This window comes from Berghia stephanieae, chromosome 7, assembly GCF_034508935.2.
Source record: "Berghia stephanieae isolate SIO BIC M18660-M18661 chromosome 7, UCSD_Bste_1.3, whole genome shotgun sequence".
NCBI classification, from domain to species: domain Eukaryota; kingdom Metazoa; phylum Mollusca; class Gastropoda; order Nudibranchia; family Aeolidiidae; genus Berghia; species Berghia stephanieae.
The window spans coordinates 22,656,476-22,668,752 of record NC_088366.1 but is presented as its reverse complement, the minus strand read 5'-3'; the positions used below and the strand labels follow the sequence as shown (position 1 = coordinate 22,668,752).

The window sequence follows — 12,277 nt, the reverse complement described above, 5'->3', positions numbered from 1 at the left end:
CAGAGTATAGAATATCTTAGGCATACCACATTGATTTGCAGGTCTGATAACCCGATTCATTATGGGCTCATTGATGTAATGGAAATCTCAAAATATGATGCAAAATATTGTCCATTACAACAATATTAAACTAGGCCCATGAGTGGGTTCGGATGTCTAATCTGCATATATGTACATACAGCTACAACCTAATGAATAACTTAAATAAATTAGTAAAAACTTTTTTTCCTCTATTACCTCAATGGTTTCTCCTTCTGATGAAATGATGGCCAAGATCTGATCGTAGTTCTTCTCGTGGAATCGCACATTCTTGGTGTTGTCAAAAACACTGAGGAGATGGGCCTGGATGGTGTGAGAGTCACTGGCTTGACCCAGGATTTCCAACAGGGCAGGATCCGATACAAAGAAGAAACGAGGGAAACTCAATCTCTTCTTCTCAAGGTACCTGTAAGGAGCACGAGATTTAGAGGTTGGGGTTGAACAGTGTTTAAATAGATAGAAAAGAAACCCCATAAAAACTAGAGCATTTATAGAGTGCAATATCCATTAAACATGCTCAAAGCGCTTTAAAAGGGGTCCCTGACCAACAGCAGCATGTAACAAACGTGATATTATATTTCATTCCTACAGAGACAACACTGTTAACGGCCATTACTCATTTTACACCTGAGCACGGTGAGAGAATGTGAGTAAAGAGTCTTTTCCAAGGAGTTAACTATGCACTGAGCGAGGCTCAAACCCAGGACCTTCCCATCCAAAAGCGAGTGTCAGACCACAAAACCACATAGCAGCACAATGGAATATGGAATGATTTTGACAATTTGTCATAAAGATTGGTAATACTTCTTAACTTAAGGAAAAAAAAAGCCTATTATATTCTTCAAACCAGCATACCCACTTCTGCGATTACCAACTTTATTGAAGACAGGTACACGAATCTTTAAAAAGATATTGCACAATTATTCCATAGCTATCTATTGACTTACAAATTTATTTACTTACTTGTTTTTCTATCAGTTTAATAATTTACTTACTTATTTATTATTTTATTTAGTTTTTATTTATCTATTCATTTTTTAATTAATTATTTATTTATTTTAAAACGTATATTTAATTATAAATTGACTTATTTATTACTAAAATGCATGTATAATTAATTATTCATTTTAGTTGCTTATTCATTTACCTATTTATTCACATCATTATCTTCATTTTTATTTATTCAGCTGTTCAGTTAACAAAAATCCTTACCCAGTTAGAGATTTCTGACACAACTCTAGCTGTTCCAGAAGATGAGGCAACAACTGCATCAGTGTCTCGTCTCCCACACAACACTGGACCACGTTTGGTGTCTCGTGAGCTCTCGTCATGATTTTCACCCATGACTTGTCAATGTTAGAGAATCGTTTGGCTTCCTGAAAGACACACATTATAACCACAGTAATTATCATCATTATCATAGGGTAGATATGGTAATTTTGTGAGAAAAAAAAGATAAAGAATAGCTTTCCGAAAAAAAACTTTTGTGCGGCTATGTGGTCTAGTGGTATGACACTCGCTTTCCGATCGGAAGGTCCTGGGTTCGAGCCTCGCTCAGTGCATAGTTGAGTTCTTGAAAAAGGCTCTTAACTCACATTCTCTCACTGTACTCAGGTGTAAAATGAGTACCTGGCCGTTGAGATAATGTAGTAGTGGCATTGTACCATGCTAGTACCACATTATCTCATTCGTCCGTAGTGTTTCATTCATCCTATTTTGTTGATAAAGGGGAAACCTGAAACGTCCATTTTATCTGTTTTCGTATATTAAATTGAAGATTACATTCAATTTCACATTGTTACTTGTCGTGTAATACAGTCAAGTGACGTTTAGCACGAGAGGTGACTGGATAAGTGAGAATTAATTCTAAAATGTTTGTTGTTAGTGGAGAGAGAGAAGTCTTAAATTTAATATAAACTCCTTTGACATCCAGTGTTGTAGTTTTAAGACATGATGAGCAAATAACAAACACAATATGGGAAAACTGTACACTATTTGAATAAAATAAAACAAAACTTAACTTATAATAAATGAAAGTAATTAAGAAACATTCTGGTTTCAACCCATCTCTTTCCGTTGGTTAAAAAATAATGAATTTATTTACATTTACTGTTAATTCAACTTATTTCAATAATACATAAAATAAATATTCAAAAATATAGACGTCTATATCATAAAATTGATTAAATATCAAACACAGACATTGCCTTACTATATACTATATTTTTCATTAGCTGAGATACATTAGTATGCACCAGAACATTTCTATGTCATATATTTTGTTCATTACATCAGCTGCTTTTTTTTATAACAATCATTTTTTGGGGGTTCAATCTCTTTGATATTTCTTCCACAATTATAGAGTTAATATTTCCGGTATTGACGTCATCATAGGATTCCCTACCTTGGGCAGCTGTTTGGCAATATCACCACCAACGAAGACGGCCTCTAAGTAAACCCAGAGGTTCTGGACGGTCATCCAGTTCTCAATGATCTCAGATGAGTTGGTCAAGTTTTGTACCCAAGTCTGGATGTTCTTCTTGAAAGGAGCATTGTACCTGGCAAGGATGGGGAAGAAAAGTAAAGAGAGAGAGAGAGAGAGAGAGTTGAGATAGGTCAAGCTGTAGAAGCAGAATTTCTTTGTGGTGTAGTGGTACGGTCTTGAAATCACAACATTAAATAAATGTTACCAATTATCTCAAATAAACGACTGACTCAATCGAAGGGGAGAGAGAGAGAGAGAGAGAGAGAGAGGAGAGAGAGAGAGGAGAGAGAGGAGAGAGAGAGAGAGAGAGAGAGAGAGAGAGAGGAGAGAGAGAATGTTATTGTATATATGTCCATTATAGAAAAAAAAAAGTACTAATTATTTTTCTGACAGTATCGTTCAAATCTGTCAGCTCGAGCAAAGCATCTTGTTACAAATTTAATAGCTCGTGTGTTACTTAAAGGTCATATTTGCACCAAGTGAGTCTGTATTTGCAAAAGAAAGTGAGAAAGAGAGAGAATGAGAGAGAGAAAGACACCAGAAAGCTTATAAACCATTCAAAAAGATTGATAATACAATTGGACTAACTGACCTGTTGCTTAGGAGAGAGCTGAGAACCATGAGAGAATCTTCCATAAGGGAGATAATTTCACCAGTAGTATCACCACGAAGCAAGAGTTCTCCTCTTGTCTTGAAAGCACCAAAGTTGAAATCTTGTGTGCCCCAGTCTGCAACAACTTGCTTCAGTTTGGCTTCAATGTCTTTCTCTTTCACGGCACTGATGCAAATGTCCTAAAAAATTGACAGAAAATGCAGTTATACTAGAAACAATAAGATCGGTAAGGGTTGTAATCAAATAAAATACAATTTTTAATAAATAAATAAATAATTTATTTTTTAAAAAGTAAAGACAGAAGAGGCTCGATAACTGTCATCTGCATCCATAACCTAAGTTAAGTCACCAGTGAACTATCTAAAATATATAAAGCTTTGATTTCTGCCACTCAAAATTCTTTTTCAGACAAGAGTCGAGCATTTTGCTGCTTGGATTTGTATGTTGTCACACTATTTTTTTTTAAATATCACAATTAGGCAGAAGGTAGAGAGAGAGAGAGAGAGAGAGAGAGAGAGAGAGAGAGAGAGAGAGAGAGAGAGAGAGAGAGAGAGAGAGAGAGAGAGAGAGAGAGAGAGAGAGAGAGAGAGAGAGAGAGAGAGAGAGAGAGAGAGAGAGAGAGAGAGAGAGAGAAATAGGGTGGGAGTGGAGGGGGGGGGGTAAGCTTGAATAATGTATATCAGATATAACACACACCTCAATCTCCTCTTTATATTTGAGCAAGGGAGCTTCCAGAATGTTTCTCAATGTAAAGTTTTCTCCCTCAATGTCAAACAGATGCCCAGTGGTATCACTCATTCTCTGCCAATGTCTTCCCTTCATAGCCTTGTTTGACATCAGCTCCAGGAGCGGCACCATTTCATTGAAGTCGTCAATCGTCTTTTTCAAATCACCAAAAGCTTGCCAGTCTTTCAATGCCCTTGGAAGTTTGCGGCACCTAGTTGAGTTTAATTAGATACCGTATGTTAGGAAACGTGCATTGATGATAGTAATGGTGTTGGTGATGATGATGATGATGATGATGATGATGATGATGATGATGATGATGATGATGACGATGATGATGATGAGGACGACGATGATTATGATGATTAAGAAATTTTGTGAGGATACAATCTAAGTCGACAAGCTACTGCCAAATCTAGATAGATTTTGCTAGACCAAGGAAAGAAAAAGATTTTTAAAAATCGTTCAAAATTTTTTTTACGATAACAACATTATATAAAAGAGTAGCTCTGTCATTTCAACCATGCAGGGTTTCCCAATTTTACTCTAACCAGACATCAAATCAAATAGTATCTGGTCTTGTGCTGAAAATGGTTATGTTGTTATACAAACATAATACGATTAATGATGGGAGCAACTATGGATTGAAAAAGATTCAATCTCATCTTTAAATGATTTTTTTTTTACAATTTGAACATTAATATAGAACATTCCCATGGATCCACCATGTTCAATGCCTTATTTCCCCCAACACGCCATATGGAACCAAATTTTCATTTCATAATGTAAAAGTCACCTTTAAAAATTAACTGTTTTGCACTAGCACTCTTAGGATGTATGTCACTGCCAAAAGCTAGGTACTCATTCACATCTCAGTCGAGTAAGATGGTGTGTTCAAATGTCTGACTCAAAGACACCATGCTGGGGTTAATGTTCTTGCAGTCAATGTTATCAACCTGGTCACTAACTTTGTTGTTTGTTGCTTTACGTCTCTTCCAACACAATTGAGGTTATATGAGAGACCGCTGAAACAAAAAAACAAGCAATCTAACAAAAATAGTACAAATGTCAATCAAAATCATAACCTAAAGATATCATAACCTAAATTATAAATAACCAAGAACAAACAGGCAGAAGATTTACAGAAAAAAAAAATATCCCTGTCAAAAATACAATCACAAACCAAAGAAGCAGGATAGGCTAGTAAAGAGAAGAAGAAACGACATCACTATCGGATCGTACACCCATGCGAACATCATAGGTATATGATTCAAGGGTGATGCTCCCATCCAACCACCCGCTCACTAACTTTGCTCAACTTGTTAAAATCCTGATAAAGCCAACGCTGCGGGACCACAAAGATATGTAGACTTTATCTATTATCTATAAAACACACTTAGATAAAGAACAGAAAATCTGGGACCACCAAGAGACCTTAACTTTAAGAATAAGTTGGCTTTAAGAGTGTTGACTTTAAGCAGATTCCACTGTACCACAGAGCTGAGCCACCAGGGCCACAATAAGATCTTAATCTAAAAGCCTTATTGAGATAATGAAGTCCTTACTTATTCTGGAAGTCTTGAAGTTCGTTGTTGATTTTCTCAATGTTGACATCCTGCCACAAAATATCGTAATACCCATGGACTGTGTCGATGACGCTGTTGTAAAGGCCATACAGTTTTTGTAACAAGTTCAGCTCCTTCCTGATCTGGAGAAGCTTCGGATACTCAGATACCTTAAGACAAAAAACAAATCCACAAAATAGAAATGTTAGATCTGTACCGTTCTGTCTTTCCAACCAATAAAAAAGCATATATTCAAAGTAGTACCATTTAGTCTTCACAAATTTGAGTCAGTGTAAAAGATCCATTAAACCCATGTATGGCTTTCAATGCCGACACAATGCTGATGTAAAGTTTTCTAAAACTTTGGTCTTGGGAGAAAAAAACAACAACAACATACTCACAAACTCACACACATAAACAAACATACATACTCCAATAGACCCCTCTTCCTCCCTGCTACTACTACAAAAAAAAAATAAAAAACACTCACTGACATGCTCTTTAACATAGGCATTAACATAAAAATCAGAATCCTGATTGGGACATAAAAACCAAGTTACTTTATTATCATAATTTTAACCCCGAATCACTCTATTTTTTTTTTTGTTTGTTTGTTTTGTTTTTGTTTTTTGTTTTTTGCTGCGCAATATAAGAATAAGGTCTTAGGGTAGGACAGCTGGATTAAAATTGCAATTTTTAAGTGATCACTGTTAGCTATCATCCTTACCTGAAGACCAAAGAGTTCTTCTCCTCCTGTGTAAGTGATGAACTTCCGGTATAGTGTGTCGAAGGTATTCTGGTAGATGATGAGTCTATCCGAGGCCTCTCGAGGAGCCACACCTGGTACCATTGGGCCTTTCTGTAGGGATTAAAATTACAACTCACTGTTAGCATCTATGGAGCCAGTTAATAAACACCTTCTGTTCATCTTGACAATTATATAATAATTTAGTGCTAATCTACCCTAGGCCATGCATTATTTCCAAACATACACAACACATCTAAACTGCAAAAGTACAGCCATCAAATAATGATATATACAAAACACTTCACATTGCTAGCTTCTTACTTTTATCCTCTATTTTTTAAAAACATTACTACAGGTATTTTAATGAGATAGTTTACAGACATTTGACCTGTTCTACTATCACATAAGCAAAGTTTTTGAACTAACAAAAAATAAAAATATGAAAATAACATTACAAATAAATCTGCACATTCTAAAAGATTTCTCCAGACTTGTTCTTATGAACTTTGGAATGCATCATTTAATATAACATAAAATGCACACATAAACACAGACCTCTATCAAATCAATCACTTTGATAGAAACTATAACAAAATCTGCTTACATCATCATAACTGGAGTAGAAATCTGCACAGTCTGTGTTGAAGATCTCGACATTTTGAATAAGGTCTTCCTTGAAGTTGGGCTGGATCTTCAGCAGATGATCCTGGACTTCAATGGATTGAGACTGAAGTTTCTCCCATGAGTAGCGCAGGGTGTCGCATTTTTCTGCTTCCTCTTTCTCTGGTTTTAGATCGTGCTTATTCAGCATAGCATATGATTCCTTGAAAGGGAAAGAAAAACTTGAAATATTAAAAACATATAGAATAAGAGCTTGCATCTTTAGAATATGGAGAAAAACAAGTTAAGTCCACTTTTCTACAAGAAAATTATGAGAATTGTTTCTCAATAAATCCAATATATTCTTCGATTCTGTTTCACAATGAAGTAATATCTGATTTATGATCGGAAATTAAACACAAAATTGATCTTGTGCCCTGGTATATTCAAGATATAGAGAAAACAGAAAGAAAACAGAAATAAATTAAGATACAAGATAATATAAGATGTTCTTTATTGATCCTTTACAATTTAGTATCAACCAACGGTACAGAATAGCAAGACAATTCAACATTCTTGCCATGCATACCATTTTTTCAACAGATTTCAAATGGACAAAAACCTAAACAACAAGAGTATAAACAACAGTGATTTTTACCTCAATGGGACTAATGCACATGTCAATTCTGATCTCGCTCTCCCTGATATCTTTTAGACCAGCCATTGCAAACCTGATGTCATCCAGATCTTTGATTGGACGAGTAAGTCTCTTCTGCAAGTCCTCGATGAAGTTGAAGATCTCATCCATTTCGGTACGATATTTGTTGTTGCAAGCTTTGCCATAAGCCATTCTCCATGCTTTGGTTTCATTGGTCAAACCAATCTTGAGATGCTCTGTTGGAGTTTAAAATTTCAAATGTATTTAGCATCATTTTAGTAAGAAGCAAACTGAAGATGATTATGATCATGAGGTGGTGGTGATGATGATGATGATGATGATGATGATGATGATGATGATGATGATGATGATGATGATGATGATGATGATGATGATGACACGTCAAAACCTTCTCATACATTTTAAATGATTAAAAAATAGACATTTTAATGTCTAAAAATGACGTGAACAAAGTTATATCTAGAAATTTGATTCAAAATATTTTGTAAAACCAGAATGTCTACAAAAAACAAAAACAAAGATAAAAACCAACGAAAAAAAAAAGAGATTAAAAAAAAGTTGTGTCCTTACCAGTATAGAGAGCAATGGGTCCAACATCGTAGTACTCTGGAAGACTATTGATCTCAACCTCCAAATCCTCGTAATTTTTTACGGCAGCCTCAAACTCGGTCAGTTTTGGGTCGTCCTTCATGAACTCTTCCATGGCTTCCTCCATATTTCTCTCCCAGATCTTGTGATAGTTGGAGAATTGGTCCAAGGCTGTGGTCACCTCCTGTGGAAGACAAAGAGATGCAGTAGATACACGGTCAATCAATGCTGGTTTGGTTCAGATTTGGAAAGGGAAAGAAGAGGGGGGGGGCAGAGAGAGAGAGATAGAGAGAGAGAGAGAGAGAGGGAGAGAGGGAGAGCGAGAGAGAGGGAGAGAGGGAGAGAGGGAGAGAGAGAGGGAGAGAGAGAGGAGAGAGAGAGAGAGAGAGAGAGAGAGAAGAGAGAGAGGAGAGAGAGAGAGAGAGAGAGAGAGAGAGAGAGAGAGAGAGAGAGAGAGAGAGAGAGAGAGAGAGAGAGGGGAAGCGGGTGTGTATCGCACAATGTGTTGTTGATTTTATCATATAGTAAATCAAGTAAAACTCTAAGACTCATCGCTTAATTGTACCTTCTTATTGGAGTTGATACTTGTCGACAGCAGTGAAGCCAGTTTGGCGATTTCTTTATTCTCTGACACTGACTTGAAGTAATTCTTTGGCTGGTTTTGTACAACATAACTCTTCACAGATTCTGCTCCTTCCTTCTTGCTATCCAGATGTGAGGTTTCTGATGGAGCCTGACTGACAACACTTCCTCTACGCTCCCCACCCTCTCCTACATTTGTTAAACCTTGCTCCAATGGGGCTGGTGATAGAGTTATATAAAAGCATTTCTATCAAATTTCCAGAATAAAATTGTGACAAAAACATGTTACAAATGACAGGCCATGTATCTGTGGTATACAGATGTAAACATGAAAAGTTTTGGACGTTTATAATACCATGAAATTTGAGCTAGGACCAACGTATCAACTCATAATGAAAGATCAAGTCTGCCAATGAACCCATAACGATGAAGTAAATAATAAAACCCACAAGCCTAGCAGACATTATCAAAACTTTCAATATTCTTTCCCCTAATTTTGACAGTCAACGTTATTCGTTCTTTCCAAATATTGTGCCTCTATGGGGAAAAAAGTTGTTGGTATCAAGTTATTGAACTATTTTTTCAATACAAAAGAGACTTTTAATATCCAAAAATAAATATTATAGTTTTTTAAAAAGTTCATTAAGAGTACTAATAACTTTGGCTGAGACGATCGGTTTACACTACGAAGTTTATATTTTTTAAAATTTAAATAGACCCAGTATCAAAACCTACTAAGTGTATCTGGAAAAGTGAAGGGAAAAGTCTTAAAAATAAGGGAATGGATCCAGCTTCTGGATATTGAAAAGGAACGAAGAACAACATCTCGATGCTAGAAGAGAGAAAAAAGCACCTAGCCAGCAGCGACAAAAGATGATGGACAGTGTAAGAGAATGGCTGTGAATAGAAACGAACAATGAAGCACGGTAGAGGATGATGATAATGATGATGATGACACTAAAATATTGTATTATGTAATGAAATGAAGCATTTGTCAATAAGAAAAGCTTCAAAATCCAGATATTAAATTTATTTCAACAATAAATAATATGGGGTCTAGAGCTAATCTTATCTATTTATTAAATTGAGTTCCATCTTATCTAAGAGCAAACAGCCACAAAATTTATTTTTAAAATTAATTAAACACCCCCCCCCCTCTTTTCTCATTAATATAAAATGCATTTCAAAATATTGTCTTTTATGAAAACATCACACATAGAATGATAAGAAGCAAGATTAAACCATAATGTAATAAAATATGCTTGGATGGACTTGTGACCATTTAGCGACATTTAACTTTGTGTTCATACTTTTATTTGCTTTCATTCTCATTCTCTCTCTCTCTCTCTCTCTCTCTCTCTCTCTCTCTCTCTCTCTCTCTCTCTCTCTCTCTCTCCCTCTCTCTCTCATCTCAAAATGAGGAAGTCATATGATTATCTATTTGGTCCCAATGCAGAATTGGATGAGGTAGAGGTGGATATCAATAATATCTCTGCATTTCATATTCGTGCAACTCGCATTTAACCCTTTCCTTACCAACCGTTACGATAAAACCAATAATTTCTCATTCTTATTTCAATTTTACATCACAAATTTTTTTTTTTAATCGCTATAAAACCTTTAAATAGGGCTCAATTTGCTTAATAATATTATGCTTAGAATGTAATTGTTGTTTTCCTGTTTGAGTTAGAAAAATATATTTTTGTGTTGGGTGTATGAGGGAAAATTCTGGAAAAGGCCGGTAAAGAGAGGGTTAAAAAGAAAAAGGAAAAGGAAAAAAAAAAGAAATAAACAGAAGCAACAATATTCACTGCTTTTTTTATATCAAAGACTTTACAGGAGAAAGTGGTACCGTGGAAAAAAATCTATACATATCTATTTGTATCACTACTCGCAAATTTCAAATGAAATTGCAGAATAATGATAATAGTAATAGAATCTAATCAAGACCAAAAAGCAGACAAAAACAATCGACATATAATGTGATTCAAAGACGAAACAAAACAAAAATAAAAAAAGACTTGTGATGCATGAGCCTTGAGTGAACATTCAAGATGGATTAGAGAAAACAGTAAAACTACAAATTTGATCGTTGCTATGGAGTGTGAAAGAGTTGACCATGCAAAATTAAAACAGGGGTTTTGAAAACATGTTTTCGTCAACAGTTCTTCAAATTTTCATTTTTTTTAAAGGAAAAAAAAAACACAAAAAGAAAACAAAAACAAACAAACAAACTATAAACCAATTATTGATGGCCAGTGGCAAGTTATAATAAGAAATGAAATTGAATCTTGTTTCAATATTTCTAAAAAAAATATTACTTTAAATAAAAACTGTGAAAAGCTTCACACAATGTGAAACAGTTTGTTTTACCATCCAGGAGAGACTTATGTAGAAATATAAAAAATACATTTTCTACATTGAAATATCACGAAATATACATATGAGGTATAACAGGGATTGGTTACTACTAAAAAACGGCTTCAAGAAATCACATTCTTTTGCTTTCATTTTCCAAAGGACATGATGAAATATTTGCATGCTTTCTATGTCCAATATATAAAATTGACAAGAATATGCGAGTATGTAACAGGTTTAAATGGTGTGTTAAATGGCATGTTTACACGTTAAGCCTTCCAATGATCTGTGAATGGATTATTGGTTAGCAATAGCTGTGAAACAGTGTTTGATAATTAGGTGCTGCGTTATGAGCTAATTGTTTACTTATTCATTCTTATCAACCACATAACTCATATTTTAAAAATTTTGGGTTTGAAAAAAACTTTTGTAATATTGACAGATTGAGACGACCTCAAACTTGTCACCAATTCTTAAATCTTAGGCATCTAACAATTATCTGTTGTTAGAACGTGACAAATTAGGTCATTTTGAATCATGGATTATTTGGAATAAATATTTTCCAATAAAAATGATTTAAAAAGTTAGAATTGCATGGCAGCAAAGTAGTAGGTTCCCATTGATGACTGAGTTAAATGAAGCCATCATTTTATGCACAATTTTTCACGTTGTCTCATTTTTTTCTCTAAATACATTTCTTATTTTATTTTTTATCATTCAGCACGAGGTACCTCAGGGTGCCGATTTCGTGTTGATAAATAGAGACAATTACCTGGTTTGACCACTTTCTTCCTCTCTTTGCTCCACTGGGCCACAGCACTGGACACACTGATGACGTGCTGGACAGCTTTGTTCAAAGCCTGTTGTACCTCGTCAAGAGCTGGGTGCATCACGATTTGAGGAATAGCCAATGTGGCATTGGTACGGAAGAATGGGCGACTGTCTTTCTTTTGGTCACCATACAACGAGTCTCCTGTTAGATTAAGAAAAATGTGCATTTTAAATTTACTACTAAAGTTTTTTCTTTTATCTTATTATAAAATAATTACATGGGAAATAAAATTAGCTCTACACACACTATTTGTCTTATCTTTAATAAACTAAAAAAATATTTGTATATTTGCATAATATTTCAACCAAGTTCATTGCAATTTGTATGCTTCATTTAGCCCTAGCAAGTCAAAGTGAACAAGTTTATGCATACTTTTCAGGATAACTATCTACCAATGCCTATACGTAGCTAGGTACTAATTCACATCTGAGTCAAGTGGGGCTATGAGCGTGAAGTGCAGCT

At 35.0% G+C, this 12,277-nt stretch overlaps 1 protein-coding gene across 4 annotated transcripts in view; it reads right to left on the bottom strand.

Annotated features, from left to right (window-relative positions):
* LOC144976893 (dynein axonemal heavy chain 5-like) overlaps positions 1 to 12,277 on the bottom strand; it is an 87,601-nt gene that overhangs the window by 40,943 nt on the left and 34,381 nt on the right. For all 4 annotated transcript variants that reach the window (XM_078921453.1, XM_078921452.1, XM_078921451.1 and 1 more), the window contains 12 exons: positions 11,756 to 11,956; positions 8,609 to 8,844; positions 8,026 to 8,227; positions 7,435 to 7,670; positions 6,781 to 6,999; positions 6,156 to 6,287; positions 5,429 to 5,598; positions 3,834 to 4,074; positions 3,117 to 3,316; positions 2,444 to 2,597; positions 1,252 to 1,415; positions 238 to 445 (listed from right to left, as the gene is read on the bottom strand). In XM_078921453.1, coding sequence (XP_078777579.1) covers positions 238 to 445; positions 1,252 to 1,415; positions 2,444 to 2,597; positions 3,117 to 3,316; positions 3,834 to 4,074; positions 5,429 to 5,598; positions 6,156 to 6,287; positions 6,781 to 6,999; positions 7,435 to 7,670; positions 8,026 to 8,227; positions 8,609 to 8,844; positions 11,756 to 11,956 — 2,363 coding nt within the window. The remainder of the gene's footprint in view (positions 1 to 237; positions 446 to 1,251; positions 1,416 to 2,443; positions 2,598 to 3,116; positions 3,317 to 3,833; positions 4,075 to 5,428; positions 5,599 to 6,155; positions 6,288 to 6,780; positions 7,000 to 7,434; positions 7,671 to 8,025; positions 8,228 to 8,608; positions 8,845 to 11,755; positions 11,957 to 12,277) is intronic.